Below are 18,198 nucleotides of genomic sequence, written 5' to 3' on the forward strand. Positions count from 1 at the left end.
TTCCCAGGAAATCCTGAAATGATACACAAACTGAGCAGAAGGATATAGTCCGCAAGGGACCTCTATTAAGATTTTTGTGAGAATATGTATGCTTATGAAGATTAAACATCTGGCGTCACTGAAAATGTATTAATCAACAGACAAGATATAGCACAATGCACTCTTCCCAATGGCCTTGGCTCTGACCCTTTTAAAGATAATGGGAATACTGTCCACTAGGAACTAGATTAGGACGATCAAGTGCATTTCATCAGGGTATGACTTGAACCATGATCCCAGAGGTGAAAAGGCAGAGGTTTATCCACTGAGCCAACCAGCCCCTGTCCAGATAAAATCTTGAATATGATGTATAAGGGCAAATTAGGATAGAGGAAGGAAATTGATTGCTTAGGACCATTGCTACCTCAGACTGGTCATAAGGAAATCCTGCCTATCCTGAAACTGCTTCGTTTATTTAAGATAGTCTTCTGAGATGCCTGATTTTCATAAAGTATTAATAGGAAAATGGCTTCATGCTCTGCGTCTTTATTCAGAAGCAGCATTCCTGTGTTTAGAATTGCATTTGCTTAAATGAGCGATTAGTTGATATGCCACTGGATAAACTGCAAAATGAGAAATGACAGAGATAGGAAATATTACCAATAAATTGTTCTCACTAGCAAAACATAAATGTAAATCCAGATTGCACAAACAAGTCAATCCAGATGTGTTGGGTTAGCTGTTTACTGCAAGCTTCAAATAGATAAGTAATTCTGGCGTATAATTTGTCCATAACACAAAGTTACAAATACTGTTTCATTACCTTTCCCCCATCCTGTCCTATACAGCTGCTGTACGGCCTAAGGATAATTCAATTGTACTGTGATATATTTATTTTTTTACCATTGGCTCTTGTTTAAGTCTAGCCCTAAGAGTAGGTTCAACATCTGTATTTGCACTCTGTAATCCAGCCTGTAGTATGATCTGCTAATGTGCTTTGGCCCTTTTTAACCTGTGTAACATGGAAGAGAATATCTAGGTGGGCAACGTTTGCACCTGCATTCCAGTCCCCAAGTTTATGGATGTCACCATCATCCCTTAGAGTTAATATTTGTGCACACAAGCGCCATACCAAAGCTTCCACGTCTTGCCCGAAGTCTGTGGTAAACCAAATAAGAATAGAAAGGTGCTTAATTGTTTTTTCACCATCTCTCTGCAGTAGCTCAATCCTCTTGTGCTCTCCAGGTACCCCTGCTACCTCACAGATTAATGTCTGCATTGCACAAAAGATTGCACAGAGAAAAACAAATACTAAGTTTAACTTGAAAAGTTGTCCTTGAGGACACTTTCATACAAAAGACACAGCTAGAGACGAGAGTGGGGTACCCAGCTGCAAGGATGGAGAGATGGGTTCTGGTCCCTGGTCCGAGGCCTGTCTGTGTATTTTTGTTAAACAGGTGTGGGAGGCACGGACTGCAATCCTCCTCTCTGCTGCTCCCAGAGCAGCCTCCAGCAGCCCCACACAAGGAGGGGATGGATTTGAATCCCTGCTGGAAGAGCAGCACCTCAGTGTTAGGTGTTTGGAGGTTCCCAGTGACCCTGGGAGATGCCTGACTCTCCATGAGGGCAGCACAGGGATTGATTGGAGCTCCCCACACCCCTCAGGGGCACACCCAGCATTGATATGCCTCTGTGGTCCTGCTGTTCCCCAAAACACTCATGCCAGCCAAGCCTCAGGGAATCTTCAATCCACAGTGGGAGTTTTGCCCGAGTAAGAAATATTTCATAGTCATTCCTCAAGAAAATACCAATTTTAACCACTCTACGAGTAATACTAAAACTGTATCCTCCATATTTCATGTTTTTGCCAAATTGCAGCTCACAAGTAACTGTGTAACAAGGTAGTGCATGGTTTGGATTCCCAGGTGGGACAAACTAATATTTCACAATAACAGGTATATTAAGTTTAATGAAATAATCCATTGATTGTGTCATATTTGCAAGTAGGATATTCCTAATTAAAGTCTTTCTGTTTTAAAGACAACATCCACTCAGTCATTCCTGACATTTTGAAGGGGCTTTGTCGCAAGCTCTTGTGCACAGTGTATGAATTATTACAATAATATTTAGTGTCTGTCCCAGCGAAGTTGTGAAAATGGCAATTTGCATGAATACATTTTTCTAGAGTCAACTTTCTTTTAATTCGAGGTAAGCACTGGAGTCCCAGGAGAGTGAGAAGCAAAATCCAAATTTCCCATCATAAAATGGAAAGCATGTGTTCAGCTGTGAGCAGCTGGTAGTCACAGGGCATAGCCTGTGGCACCTCTCGGGTGCTCCAGGCTCTGGCACCTTAAGGTAGCATTTGGGCAAGGAGCCCTTGAGGTGTGGAAGGAGCTTCTGTGGTTAGCAGAAAGTTCCCTGCTGCTGCATGAGTGGAAGCCCAGGCTTAATCTGTGTCGGTGCTTTTGGCTTCTTCACTAGTTTATCCTCTTCATATACTCCATTCTTCTCACTGAAAGCTAATTTCCTAAGTTGTACAACAGGTTCTGATTTCTGATGTTGTTTTTTTCTAGTAACGAAAGTCTCACAGGATAATTTCTGGATTCTCTGCTGCATGTTGCAGAACAGAGGGGTGGCTGAGCCCTTGGAACTGTTAGCAGGTGTTTGACTGACAGCTTATCCATACCAGTCATGTCAGCCTCAGTGCCACAAGCCATGCACTGCTGTGCCTCACCCCCCCAATGATGAGAACAAGCTCTTTGGTGCCATTTCTCTGTGGCCATAGATCCACATTTATGTGGGCATTTGTGATTTGATAACACTGCCATTCAGGATATATAGATATGTGCAGAAATATAATATTATACAAAAACAGCATAAGTGGTAAATTTATATTCAGTGATTTGGGGTGTTTTCTGTGAAACATGATTTTAAAGACTGGCAATGAGAGAAAGAAGATTAAGATTCAAAATACGTTGTAATAGATGATTTTATGTAGTCTTTGTTAGAGAAAGAAGTAGCTTTAAATCAGACAGAGTTATGTACAGCATTTTCATGGATAAGTGGGAAGGATCAGCATTTCCACAGGCCTTTATCTGAAGTCAGTAGACTACTGAATCAGTTTCTAAATAATTTGCTGGGACTGGAAAGATGGATAAAATTACTGTCTTTCCACAGTCTCTTGGAAAAAAACATGTGCTCCACAAGACTGGGAAAAGAGGTTACAGTGACCAGGGTCCACATGTTTTAATTCTCTGAGGTCACTTCTGTATGCTCATCTCCTCTTTTTGGTCTGAAACTTCATTTCCCTTTCACAGCTGTGAATTCTCTTGTGGGCCCTGCAGATGGATTTGATAAATGCTGCTAATATCACCTCCTGATCTACCAGTGCTCTGACTTTGGTCTGTAGGTCTTGATGAGTAATTGCCGTTGTTCTACTCCAATGACTGAATTAAGTTGCCCTGTTTGAAGGGGTTCATACGTGTATGATTTTAGCCAAGGTGGCCCATTGCAGTGTACCCAATAGACGCTGACCTTTTAACAGTGCCTCATTGCTTTAAATTGAAGCAAGCAGAACCTCGGTTTCTGCAACTGCCTAAACTCTCTTATAACCCTTTGACTACTGTGAAGCTGCATAATGTAGGAATTTAGAATTTTGTGCATTGCTTTCTCCTCCACCCCAGCACATAAATGCACGTTACAGTGCTGCCAAGAAAAAGGGAGCAAAAAGTGAGACTCCTTTCAGCAGGTTTTACAGAACACACAGCACCCTAGAAAACCAGCAGTTCTGATAATTCCCTTAGGAGGTGATGGGCACTGCAGCTGACACAGCCATCAGTCCTGAATGCTTTTAATTCTCCTCAAAATAAATAGGAAATATCCTTTGCTGCAAATGCAGTCATTCCTACACATACTGCCTGGCTGCATTCCTAGCAGTGTGGGGTCACAGTGGCTCACAGGTAGTAGCTAACTGTTGATACACTACATGGATGGATGGATGGATGGATGGATGGATGGATGGTATTTTCATTCGGGTGTTCATCAAACATTCCTGTTGGGCTGGTCATTGGACATTGTAGAGCAAACATCTTGATATAATGTCATCAACTCGGTGTTGCAGCAGGTAAAACGTAGACCCTGCATCATCTTCACTTTTATTTAGGTATAAATATGTGGCATTCACATAAATACATTGGTGAAACTGAGTTTGGAGAAAAAAGCAGTCTTCTGAAAACTGCTTATGGCATATAATTCTGGAATGATCTCCCAGTCACAGCATTTTAAAATCTGTGTAATTGCTCAAATTACCACAGCATGTCATGTAACACCTTAAAATTTTGGTTCTTAAAGATGATCTTATTATGAGTAAATTAAATAGAACAATATATTGATTTCTGGTGTTTGAACTTAATTTTTTTTTATTTTTAAAACATTTAGAGTGACAGACATACTCATGTTTCCTGTTCAGCAATGACATTATTCACAGTGCTAATTGGTGTACAGTATGGAAATGAGTGAGCAGCTTGTGGTGAAATTGCCATGAAAGGAGTATGTTCTAGGTGGGTTTTTTTAAGGACAGTGTTAGATGCTTTAAAAGTAAAGGCATTACCCTGTGAAATTCTGACTGCTCCTCAGTATCATCTTGCCCATGTTAATTTTCATTCATTTTCTGTCATGCCAGGTTGCTCCAGGCACCCGTGTATCTGTAAAGCAGATGGAATTGACTGATGCCCATGTCAGGCCCTGTGCCATCTCTTAACCAAAGTTGCTTTCAGGGCAAATGACATTTGTAATTGTTTGTGACAAGGCTTAATGAACACCTTGCACTTGCATCAAAAATCTTACATTTTAAATGAGAATGCAAGTGCTTTTCACAGCAAAAAATAAGAGCTAAAACATGGTCTTCTACTGAAAAGGATAACTGCAGTTTTCTCAAAATGCACAGTTCAGGTTTTCACACGTCATCTCTTCCGTTGCTCTCCTCACTGCCTGCAGTGCTGCCAGGTAAACAGAGAAGGGTTGTCGGGGGGTTCCCACTGCCCAGCCCTGAGCACACAGATAACTTGTCCTTGCCCTCGCAAGCGAGCAGGTGTCTGTCTGCACACCCTGTTCAGACAGAAGGTTACAGGCACTGTTACACAGTCACTTAATAACTAAGAAAAAATAATTTATGAAAGTGCACTATTATTTAATATATAGCAGGAAATAAAAGCTCTTGCAAATAATTCAGTAAAAATATTTGGCTGTTTCACATGGCAGGATGAATTCTTCACCATGAGCATTCCCTGAATCCTTCTAGGCACCTGGTTGGGCCTTGGCTTCAGGTTGAAGCTGTACCTTTACCTGGGGAAACTTGGGAAACTGACAGCACAGTAACACAATGCTGTCTTGTTCCTGTTATCTGCCACCAGTGTCAGCAGCTCATCTGCATAGCACAGACACTGCATACACAACTGCAGCAAAAAAATACAGCAGAAACTTCTGTGGATGATAATGCACATCCAAATGCTTAGTCCTCTAAACCCCAGGCCTCACTGAGTTTGCAAATATCATCATAGCTAGAACAATCTGAATGTATAAAATTTTGAAAATGTGAATTGGTGTGAGAAGACAATGCTTCTATTGAACTTTGCCAGCCCTTGGGATGCCATGAGTAATTTATACCATTGTGTTCTGTGGAGCATTGTTCTTTCATTCAGTCCTCACAGTTTAACACTTCAGAAACAGCCTTTCTCCTGACACCTCCCCTTCCCTGCTCTGAGCTGTTTACTTGGAACAGTAGGAAACATGTGCAGACATACATTTCAATTAATAGTTTTAACTGGCTATGGGAACTTGTTTTCCTATCCCAGATTCACGTAGGGTGGCTGATACCTCTAAGGTGGAGACGCATGGAGCAGGAAAGGGATGGTAACATTTGTTTTCATAGCCAGTGTGTATGTATTGTGGCTACCAATCTGTTCTGCTTACTGAAAAACTGAAGCAGAGCCTGGAAATATTCATGGTGAGGGAAACATCCATTTATTCTTCAAGTGCATTGAGATTGCTTCAGTTAGACCAGTGAGTGCTGGACCAGCCCAACACTTTTAGTATTGAGTATATTATTAGATACATACTGTAAGTTTCCACACATATTTCAAAATATTTATCTAAACATACTGAATTCTCAGGCTTTCAGTCAGATGTTAAAACAAGCACAAATTGTCACAGTTATTAGTATTGCAGAATCTTTCCAGCATACTGTCAGAGAGTTCGGTGTTGAATGAACCAAAGCAGGGAAAGCTGCCCATCACCTGGCATCTTCATATAAAGATACCTACATATGGCAGGAGAGCCTGGAGAGAGCTGGGTGAGCCGTGGAGAGGGAACTAATCAGCAGTGCAGGTGGTTCAGGTAGCTGCTTTTCACACAGATAATTAATGTGTACAAGTAGCTGCTAATTGCACATTTCAGGAATGATTTATGAGGTGACAGAGGGGAAAGGGGGACACGATCTCATTTCTTTGGGAACCTCTGCCATTCATACAATGGTATCAGCACAGCTGTGAGATGGGACATGATTAATGAACAGTGGGCAAACACCGCCGTGGTGCAGGACAGTGCCGGGACGCTCGTCAGCACAGCAAGTGGCCCTCAGAGCCAGGGCCAGCACCATGGGGATGAGCTTTTGTCTTTAGCTTGCAGTTCCCTGGGACATGGGGCTGCACCCCAGCCGGGTTCTGGAGTAAGATCGCTTGTGTCCATCAGAACAGTTGCGGGTTCAATGGGGACAATTACAATTGAGTTGTGAGTGGGTTCGTGTTTATGAACAAAGACTGTGGTTATTTATTCTCTCTGTAGAGGTCATGGGGAAAACAAATGTGGCTGGGACTAATATTTATACAGGACATTACATCTGTTAAACACCTGCTTCTGGTGCTCTGTCTTGGCTGCTGCCTGGGAACACCTTTTACCTACTGTCACACATCCCTCTATCTGCTGTCTGCCAAGCACCATCCAGAGCAGGTGAACAGGAACTCGGCTTTGCTTGGCAAGAGTGATGTGCACATTGTAATTGTTGTACCTGCTTATCTGCACTAAGATAATACAGAGTAATATGATGCATTTCACTGACATTCTCATGGGCTGGTTAGCATATCAGTTTTCTGTTCTTTCTTAATGCTAGTCTGGTTTATCTCTGAAGAGACTGCTAACGGAATTTCAAGAAACGTAGCCTTGCAGTGTAAGTGCACTTACAGGGCAGTGCTGTGAAGAGCCAATGTTACAACTTTCACTGAGGAAAAGGAATGATTTGAACACTTTTCTTAAGGCACTGTTTATGTATCAAAATAGTCCAGACAGTTTTACACTGTGTTATCAAAACTATTCTATGAAGGCTATACCTCGAGCTGTGTGTGATCATAGTGTCCTTTTATGTAATGTAGTATTTTTTAATTGCTGCAGTTCAACATTAAAGAGTGAAAGCATTTATTTCTATCTTTTATAGCTTTTAGAATTTGACAGAGAGCTGTCAGTCTTTAAAGACAGATTGTATGAACTGGACATCTCATTTCCTCCCAGGTAAGATTCATATATAATCCATTTATTTAACTAGCTACAACATAATTATTACTTGCACTGTTGCTAAAATGTGAATGTTCCCATATTTATTGCAGAAATTATGATCTCTGTTCCTTTCATGATTGTTTATTCTCCCCACATCCCTTCCATCACTAATAAACCACATGCCAGTAGTGCTCCGTAGCTCATCATTTGGGTTCCGCTGATCCTGTCTTTTATAGCTGCTCTTAAAACAGACCTGGCAGGAATGTGTGCTCAGAGGTGTGGAAGGACTTTTAAGCACTGGTCCCAGACCACCTGTTAAATCACATTACTGCAACCATAAAGACAGTCTTTGCCTCAAGCTGTTTGATGGCTGTGAGCAGTGGCACTCAGCAGGAGTACAGTCAGCTGGGGATGTAGAGCCTACTGCCATCACTCAGGGAAATCCAAGAGGGGTATTCAGGGAGGAGGGCAGGAACTTAGATTCTTCTTTTTCAGCTTCAGTAAACATCATCTAACTACTTAAGACTATTAGAATAAATTGGCTGGCTTAATACAGGTGCATGATTTGAGTCAGCTGTATCCTTGAGGTGTTTTAGCCATGAATGGACAACTATTGCTATCATAGAAAACCAAGTATTTTGCAAATGGCAGTTCTATTCAGGAGAAATCTGTGGAAGATTTGGTGTCATTTTATACATACATGGTCCCTTTCCAAGAGTGAGGAAGTCACATCTCATAGTTGCTTTCAAGGGACAGAAATAGTGCATTCACAAATAAAAAGTTCAAAAAATAGTAGAAGAAAGGCAGATAAAACTATGATTTTTATATACTTTTTTGTTAATAGATTTAATATGTTTAAATACTACTATTTTATGTTTCATGGACAGATAGAAAAGTATGATGTTTTGGCATACACTAAGAAAAAATTTGGGAAGCTTGCCTTTCGTGTTCATAATCTCATTACTTCTCACCAGCCAGCTGTGATACTGATTTGTATTGATCCCCTGGGACACTGGAAGTATGCACAGAGTTACCACCACTCTAAATGGTCCTTATTGGTTGAGTATGATAACAGTAGACCAGCAGGGTGTGTACATCCCTAAGTGTGCCTCACTCGTCATGTATCTGGTCAGGGTGGATGAAGGTGAGGGGAAGTGATACAATTTTTATACCATACATATTCTTCTACTTCATTTCTCCAACATTAGTGCTTTCAGCCAGAGCAAGGCTTACCAAAAATACATTGTTCCATGAATAGCTTTCAGCTTCTTCAGACCACTCTGTAAGAGCTTTTCAGTGTCATGCTCCCCTCAAGCAGAGATCAGAAATTAGGTGTGAGTAGTCTCTGTGTGTTTTAGTTCTACTCACTCTGTTTCCTTCTCAACAACTAGGTAATAGTAATAATAAGAAATTATTTAAAAATTATATACTGAAAGATGCATGTATATATAAAGAGCAAACTGGCTTTACATTAGGATGCTTTTTTCACCCATCTCTCCTTGTTTTCTGTGTCATAAGGCAAGGACATCCTATTGCCCATCCTGTGGTCCTTGCATGGCCACAGGCTCAGTAATGTATTTTTAACAGAAATACATTACTATTTTTAGTCATACATAATTTTTGGTATGTATAAATAATTACTTATATAATACTTCTATGAGATTTATAGTTACAGATTAAATTTGTATCTGTAAATGGAATGGTATTAAGGCAGCACAGCAAATTAATGTTCCTGCATATACAAAGGACTTTCTACAGGGTCTTTACAGACTCTGTGTTACTGCACATTAGCTTCAGGACTTTTTAGTTAACTTTGAATGTGGGTAGGGTTGGAAAGCCACTTCTGAGTGCTCCTACAGCCACATCTAAACCTGGCATTTCTGCAGGCATACTTGGGGAACTCAAAACGAATCTATTGTTCTTCCCCAGTGCAATACTGTAATTTGAGATCAAATGTCCACTTGATCTGCTGTGAATTCTTCTTCCTGCCGTGGGTGACCATCATGATGCGGTGCAGAGGGAGGGGTGCTCAGGTAGTTACTCCTTAGAACCCATCTAGAGCAAAGCTTTGACTGAGCTCAAGGGTTCCTTCAACCCAAACTGTTCCTTCATTCTGTGATTTTATAGCACTGACAACATCTGCAGGCCTGTCAAGTTATCTCCTCTCTGTTCAGCAGCCCTAAAGCATTTTCCAAACTTCTCTTCAATTCTGAGTTCCTTTCAATTCTTTAATATATGTTCCTAAGCCATATCAGCTCAGGCAACCCTGTATGCCTGTGCCCAGAGGAGCATGTCAGGGATGCAGTGAATGAAATTCCAGGGGAAAGAGGCTCATCCCATCTGTTCTGGACCTGGATCTGCTGACGCTGTGCCCACAGGGCCTCCCAGCACGTTCTGACCAGGGTCCTTGGAGCCTCCAGGGCAGTGGCAGGAGGACAGCCAGGGCCAGGCATTCCTCTGGCCCTGTCCAGAGCCCAGCCTTCCCTCTCAAACCCTTCCTCTGTCCTGCTGAGGTATGCCAAAGGGGAGGGCCTCCTGGGAGGACAGCCACAGTTTAACAAGAGACCACAGGCTATGTGGCAGGTCTGCTATGTTACACAACCTGCAAAAAATCTTTCCAAAGAGTATTCCTCAGACATTATTCACCCACTCCTATATTTTGAGGTCTTTTATTTTAAATAGTGAATATTCATCTTTTCATCTTGTTATCCTCTGTGATCTAGTGTAGCCCATAGCAACCCAAGCCCCTGGAGACTAAATACAAATTAGAATTTTAAACTCTGTAAGCTCTGTCACTCACAAGCTGAACAGTTTGGCCGTGAGCAAACAGCCCAGTGTGAGGCTGCAAAGGGCTTCATGGTAGTCAACAATCACTGCAAAAGGCAGGAGGTGTGAAAAAAAGAAGTGAAAACATTGTGGTCTGTCAATATACAGGTGGGCAATTGTTACCTTTATCACTGCTCTCCATTAATTATTATAATTATTCTTGTAGCTGTTGTATAACAAAGATAGGAGCTGACTTTAGCAAGAGTTCACACCCACATACAAGGTTTGCTCTCAGATAAGGCTGCATGCACAGCAATCTCATGTATTAATCATTCTCTTAAAGTGACCTATTCTTGTTTGTTGTTGAATTAGGCTGTCATGTAATTTACTGGTTAGACATATGTTTGTGTCTTAGATACCCTCTGTGATATTTGTCTCAAGCAGACCCTCTGCACTGGCAGTGTCTTGGTTTTTGACACCTCTGAGCAGGAGACGGGTTGAATCTCATTTACTCTCGGCAGAGTGTTCCTCCTTTGGAATTCTCTACCGCTCTGGTTCACTGTTCTGCAAAAGTCTTATTTAGTCCACAAAATATTTTTTCTCTACCTTGTTTTTTGTCCCGTGACCCTTCTCTGTTCTAGGAGGTTGCACAATGACACATGTATTTCTGATTTACACTGAGCCAGCCTGCTCTGCATGAAGCAAAGCCCAGAGTGCTCCCTTGTTCCTTTCCTTCAGCAGAGACGATTCAGAGCAGAACCTCTGGATGCTATTGCACAGAGCCCCAATGTCACCCTTGGGTGTGAAATGGAAGTACAAGATGATGGTTTAGGTGTCAGCAGGCTGCTCTTCATTTCCAGTGTTCTCACTGCCTCTCTGCAAGTTCTCAGATCATACGGACTGCCTGCTGACAGGGCAGGGCAGCACTCCTGATGCGAACGGGATTCTCATTTCCTAGAACAGCTCCTCAGTAATGCTGCTGGGTCCTGTTGTCTCACAGAAAGGGAGTTAGGCACTCCGATGAAAAAGGCCTAGGTTATTTTTACGTTTGCATTATCAGTTACTTTTATAACACAATTTTTTTTTTGCCAACTAGGAAGTATTTTCTACTGAACTTCAGACTCATTCGTGCACTGTAAAACTCCTTCCAGTATTAGTGAGGTATATGAAATCATCCATGGATCTCTCAGCCCCCGAGGAACAAATTCCCACCTGACATGATGCAGTTGTCTGGGTGCTTCCAGCTTCTAAGGCTGAAGCACAGAAACAGCTTCCCAGCTGGACTCAGAGAGACAGCTGTCATTTCCTCCAAAACAATTTGAATTTAATCATTACAATGATTTTTCAGATCTTGCCTCCATGGTTCCACTCACATTAAATCAGTGCCACTCTCACCAATTCTCAATTTTCAAATTGAATTAGGGTGTTTCTTTATTTTGTAAAGAATTGGACAGCATTACCCAAGGTCTGGTTTAAGGAATTGTGGCAAAGGAGAAAAGAAAGAACCACCAATGAAGTAAAAAAGTTTCAAAGAATTACTCTACACCATGTGTAAGGTAAGGACTACAGACCACACTGCAAGCAGAAAATAAAGCATATTCTAAAGAGCTTATGGTCCTTGCTGCCAGCCAGGCTGTCCCCTCTGAAGGTACTGCTGAAAAGCCCAGTAGTTTGGAGCCTGAATCCTGACCCATTTCTTCCCTCAGATTCCGAGTTATTTTTTTTCCAATATGAGATTTTGTAAAATTTAGCCCCAAAGTAAGGTAGTTCTGAGAAGTACAAGTAGGCATATTCCCAGAAAAGACATCGAGCTCAATCACAGTCATAGATAGTAACATCAGGCTGTTCTGGTGCAACAAGTCAGCACTGGGTCCTTCCCAACAGGCCAACATTATTCATAATTCCATTTATCCACTGATACTAGTAGCAGTATTGCACACATTGCATGGGGTACAGCATTACTGTTATTAAAGCAGTAGAGTGCATCACTCAGTGTTCACTTGCTGAGGCACTGGTATTGCCAAATAACCCATTCTAGTATTGCCAAATAATCCATTTTTGCCAGCTGGGCCTCGCCACAGCTCTGGGGTCAGAGCAGAGCACAGTGTGCCCCTTGCCATCAGCCCTGTGCCAGCCTCTGGCACCGGAGCGAGTGCCAGCACGTCCTCCTGGCACTGGGGTTTGGCCACAGGGTGGTTTTCAGCAGCACTATGGACACCATTCTGGGTGAATGTTCTTCACAGAAAGTGCAGGGTTGCATTATTCTTTCTGGAAAAAGAAATAGGCTCTGGGTTTATTTATTTTTTAAACTGAAAAAGGTCCTGCAACACTGGTGATGCAGGAATGCTCACTCTGAAGCATATTACAGACCAGTATTTTCCAAAGAAGTGTTAAGCCAAAAAGCACTGTGCCCAGCATAAATATATAAAAAAGGTTCTGATAAAAATACCATGTCATTAACCCTCCTGTTTTGTGTTGTGCCCAGACTCAGGGCTCAAGCCCTGTTTACTCATCCTGCCCTTTGCTGCTGGTTTGCCTGGGTGACCCCCTATCCCATTGTCACCTTTGACTCCAATTGTTGGTACTATCACCATGGTGTTAGTGTAGCCTGTGCAAGTAGCAGCTGTTTAACACATTGCTCTATAACTACTGTGTTTGCAGGGCTCTGTTTGCCCTCCTGATTTGGCTGAAGTGAGACACGTATTGTGGGCAGTTGGCTTGCAGAGCATCACCAAGGCTTCTTAGTGTTTTGGTACCTATGAAGCAGATAATCTAAATCAAACACCAATGTGTCCTACTGCTTAGCTTAGATCTGCTGCCTAAGATGTGCATATGAAGATAAATTACATGGGGTCATTTGTTAGGAAGAGATCTAGGGAATCCAACTCTCCCTTTCAGGTTCAGGGAAATAAAAAATGTTAATTCAATTTTGAGGAAGAAACTAACACGCTGGTAGCTGACAAAAATTAGATGTCACCCTTTGATTGGTTGAACGGCATTTTGTTGAAATCACACCTAATTACCAGCTCACACTAATGCTGACTGTAAATTAAAAATATCAAAATATTTTTATTTATATCTTTAGCCTTAAAACTTTCAGACCACCCAAAGGTTGTATTGGCAGCCCACGTTCACCATCCTTTTTTCAGGTAAAAGTATCTTAGACAATCTGAGAGCACATCAGAACTGATGGTAAACTGATCCAATATGTTCTCAGAAAATATGAAAATAGTAAATAATTTTCTGATGAAGAGTGGTTCGAGGTTTTCCCCTTTTGAAGTTCTCTGTCAATGTCATATGTAAATAGAAAGACCTGTAAATGAGAAAAGGTTTAGTAAATGTGAGGACTCATACCTCACTTCAAAAATAAAATAAACCAAATCAAAATTGTCTCAGCTCTTCCCATAAAGAGCTCAGTTTTCATTGATGCTTTATAGTTCCATCCCATCTCAAATACTTTGTATTATAAAAAAAATTGGAGATATAAAATGTGGGGACAATTGACATATGAGCGAGCACAAGGAGTTTTTGAACAGGAGGCATTTCCACTCCCTGAAACGTGATAAAGTTTGCTAAATGATCTGCATTTGAACCTAGAAGTAGGCTGCACAGTTGTTCAGAATGACCTTTACTGGACCAAAAAAGATCAAATAGCTGAATTTTCCCCACTGTTGCCTAGTGAGTGGTGCCACAGTTCCCAGAGCAGCACTGGCAGTATGGTCTGTAAAAGGCAGAGTCCAAGAGCAGCACTGAATGTCCCAGCACAGGGTAGTCCCAGCACAGGCTGTCCCCAGCACTGGATGTCCCCAGCACGAGGTGTCCCAGCACAGCACAAGGTGTCCCAGCACTGGGTGTCCCAGCACTAGGTGTCCTAGCACAGCCCTGGGTGTCCCAGCACAGCACAAGGTGTCCCAGCACTGGGTGGTCCCAGCACAGGCTGTCCCCAGCACAGGGTGTCCCCAGCACTGGATGTCCCCAGCACGAGGTGTCCCAGCACAGCACAAGGTGTCCCAGCACTGGGTGTCCCAGCACTGGGTGTCCCAGCACTAGGTGTCCTAGCACAGCCCTGGGTGTCCCAGCACAGCACAAGGTGTCCCAGCACTGGGTGTCCCAGCACAGGGTGGTCCCAGCACAGGCTGTCCCCAGCACTGGGTGTCCCCAGCACGAGTTGTCCCAGCACAGCACAAGGTGTCCCAGCACTGGGTGTCCCAGCACTGGGTGTCCCAGCACTGGGTGTCCCAGCACTAGGTGTCCTAGCACAGCCCGGGGTGTCCCAGCACAGCACGAGGTGTCCCAGCACAGGGTGGTCCCAGCACAGGCTGTCCCCAGCACAGGGTGTCCCCAGCCCTGGATGTCCCCAGCACGAGTTGTCCCAGCACAGCACAAGGTGTCCCAGCACTGGGTGTCCCGGCACTGGGTGTCCCGGCACTGGGTGTCCCAGCACAGCACAGGGTGTCCCCAGCATGAGGTGTCCCAGCACGTCCCACGCAGGTGCGGCACGCGCTGGAGGACACTGCCTGTGGCTGCTGCAGGTAACAGCCCTCCAGAGGGAATGAATTGTCTCCTGTTGGAAAGTACATTTCACCCATCTCACTAACAGATTTTATCCATGCTTGCACACGAGAAGAGTTAATTCGGAGCATTTTTCCTAACTGGAAATGCCAGTTAAGGAGACATTTATATACACAGCATTGTTGGCTTGTGTTTTGAGTTAAGGCACTGCTGACAGGATGGTTTATGATGTCAGATGACTTCTCACCCTGCAGTGAGCATTTTTGTAAAGGTGTCTAATCATCTCTGACAATACCTGTCAACAGTAGTAGTGCTCTGATATTACTGACCCACTTAATGGTTTATTTTCCCCAAACAATTGCCAAGTAGTTCTCATCCTTATTGACTGTGACAACAGTAGTTCATTGGATGGCCTGCTCCTTATTAACAGAGTAAGTTAGCAATTCATCAAAGTGTTTGGTTAAATTTCAACAGTATTGAACATTATATTAATGATGTTGCTGGAAGTTTTATTCAGAAAAACTACCTGACAGTAATCCTGATTAAATAAGTACAACTGAAACAGAAGTTTGTGAAATAGGATGCTAGAAGCTGCATCTTCAGAAAGAGTAAGTCCTAGGCAACTGGAAATAAATTGTGCAAGCTTTTCACATGGATGCTCCAGAACTGCCTGTCTGTGCATCGTCCAGGAACATGCACAGTCAAAATGTATTTTGTATAATTCTGGCTGAAATATACAAAGAATAACAGTCTCTTTTTGCTATTAATTACCCTGCTAACATGAGTGGCTAAGGTCTTAAATTCCTAAGACTTTTCCACTGTTTTAAATAGGTCATAAAATTTGTTCCACAGGGAATTCCCCATTTCCTTATTGTATTTTTAAATAGATGTAATATAGTGTTGTCACTAGAGGACACAAGGAAAAACGACGCACCACAGCTCTGGTCACAATGAAGAGACTAATTTATTTCCTCTGACTCCAATCATTTATAGTTCTCAAAAGGTGCCAGTGGATTGGAGGGTGAACGTGCCACCTCTCCAACGACACTGGACAAACTACCAGCACGTCAAATTTCTCCGCCTCTATGAAAGAATGCAAAACAATAGGTTGTTTACAGAAAGTTGCGTGAGAAAGTTCTCTACAAGAATGTAAACTCAGAAGGCTTTAGAAAATCCTAAGAAATCAGGGTGACATAGAGTGTATAAAAAGTGTGTAACTGTACAGAATACTATGGAAGTGTGTGCATCCTTACCTTACCTCTAGCACCTGTATCTATTTATCATTTATGTTTCAGTGGTACCTAGAGGCCTCTATCCGTTATGTGATCATTTTTACATGAGCACTCCCTATTCATTCTCAAGATCGCTGTTTCTGTGTATTACACAAGGTAGATTGTGATTGAGGCAGAATGCTAATTAAAGGAAAAAAATAATACATTCCTTCCTGTCTAGTTATTGGGATAGGGAAAGCTGGTTTTCCCTTTTTCTCTGCCACAGTCATTGTCCTGGTAGTCAAGACTAATGATGGAAGCACAGAAGAATGGCACAATACTTCCCCACCAGGAGATTGGTACTGGAATTTCAAACTTTTGATTATTTGGTATTGAGTCCTTGACTTTCTTTTTATCAGACCTGTAGTTGTTTTTATCAAATCTGCAATTATTTCTACAATTCACAAATCAGAAAATCTGTTGACTAGAATTACTAAGTAAGTTTTGAATTAAGAACTGGGAGTTCCTTACTTGGTGGAGTGAATGTGTTAAAGGAGGCTGGAGATCAGCAAAACAAATCTAACTTATTGCCTTTGATCATAGACAGGCTTATTCCTAATGTCTTTTGGAAGATGGGTGTTACAAGAATAGTTCTGCTTTTTGCTTTCACGCAAGCTTAAATTTACAGTAATTTTTAAGAGTCTATTTATGCCTAAAGGCAAAGAAGCAGTCAAGAAGTGGGGTTGGGAGGAAGGAAAAGAGAAGGGAAATCATGAAGCCAGCTTAGAAAGAACGAAAAGTGAAGGATCAAGTAGAAGCATGTATCGTCACACTCGTGTCTTGGGTCCCTGCTGCAGCAAGTGGAAGGATTTTCCAGTTTCCTGGGTCCCACCATGGATGGTATTTTCCAGTTTCCCGGGTCCCACCATGGATCGTATTTTCCAGTTTCCTGGATCCCACCATGGGATGGTATTTTCCAGTTTCCTGAGTGCCACCATGGGATGGTATTTTTCAGTTTCCTGAGTGCCACCATGGTATGGTATTTTCCAGTTTCCTGAGTCATTCCCACCATGGGATGGTATTTTCCTGTTTCCTGAGTTGTGCCATGGGTCGGTGCTCTCAGGCAGTGGCTGTGTGGGGCAGGCAGGTGGGACAGCTTTGTGTTTTCGGCCCCGAGCGTGGGGCGCCCAGGGGCTGAGTCTGAAACAAGTGCTACCTCAGCAGCCACTTCTGAGGCTTTGGGTGTTTTCCCTAAGTCTTTGATTCTGCAACATCCTTCTGTTTTGGCTGCATCAGAGCTGTCATCCTTCCTAAAACACCTGTGCATCTGTCAGCTCCTCCTTCCATTGCTACTCTTGACTGGATTTAAATCTGATCAGCTGGGGAGAAGACAGCCAAAGGAAGTAACATTATGTAAGACACCAGAGAATCCTTGGGGACAGGACCCTTAAAAACACACCAAACAAGCAAATGCTTCAGAGTTCACATGCAGATGATTCTGGAAGCAGTCACACTATTTTCATGCCACTGTTCACTTAGCTATGGAACTGGATGATGGAGACAACTTCTGAGGCGTATGGTATACTAACTTTGAAACGTTCTGTTCTGGAATAGTATACATTCAGCAGCGTGTTTCACAAAATCTTCTTCAGTGACAGTTATATTCCAGAAACCTCTAACAGAACATCTATTTTCTAAAATCTATTTAAGATCAGTGGTATATATTAAATTAAACAACCTACAACCCTACAACCCAGAAAGTCACAAAAAAAAAAAAAAAAAAAAAGAATCCCTCATGGGAATTTTGAGTCATATTCAGCTATGGCCACTATGTGAGCCCATCTACAAAAGAATTTTGCTTATTCCAAAGTTTTTGTGACCCCTCTAGAGCATGAAGGAGGAGAGCTAATAGTTCTCCCAGTTTTGGGGCATGCATCTTGTTAGGATTTTTTATTATGTTAGTGTCAGCATTTCACTGAGATTAGGACTTCCACATGCCAGAGGGGATGAAGGGAGAGAGTTTTGTTCATTGGAGTGCAGTGAGATATAGCACTCCATGCTTCTTGCTTCCTTCAAAGGATTCTTTCTTATAAATACAAGAGTTTGCCTTGCTTTATTATATTAAATTATTACCTACAGGCCATTTTGTCTGGACAATTTTGCAGCATTTATTTTCATCTCTGTC

The 18,198-nt window shown here is 42.3% G+C and overlaps 1 protein-coding gene across 5 annotated transcripts in view; it reads left to right on the forward strand.

Annotated features, from left to right (window-relative positions):
• INPP5A (inositol polyphosphate-5-phosphatase A) overlaps window positions 1–18,198 on the forward strand; it is a 192,474-nt gene that overhangs the window by 164,937 nt on the left and 9,339 nt on the right. For all 5 annotated transcript variants that reach the window (XM_068198389.1, XM_068198390.1, XM_068198392.1 and 2 more), the window contains exon 12: window positions 7,466–7,539. In XM_068198389.1, coding sequence (XP_068054490.1) covers window positions 7,466–7,539 — 74 coding nt within the window. The remainder of the gene's footprint in view (window positions 1–7,465; window positions 7,540–18,198) is intronic.

The sequence above is a fragment of the Anomalospiza imberbis genome, chromosome 8 (genome assembly GCF_031753505.1).
Source record: "Anomalospiza imberbis isolate Cuckoo-Finch-1a 21T00152 chromosome 8, ASM3175350v1, whole genome shotgun sequence".
Classification (NCBI taxonomy): domain Eukaryota; kingdom Metazoa; phylum Chordata; class Aves; order Passeriformes; family Viduidae; genus Anomalospiza; species Anomalospiza imberbis.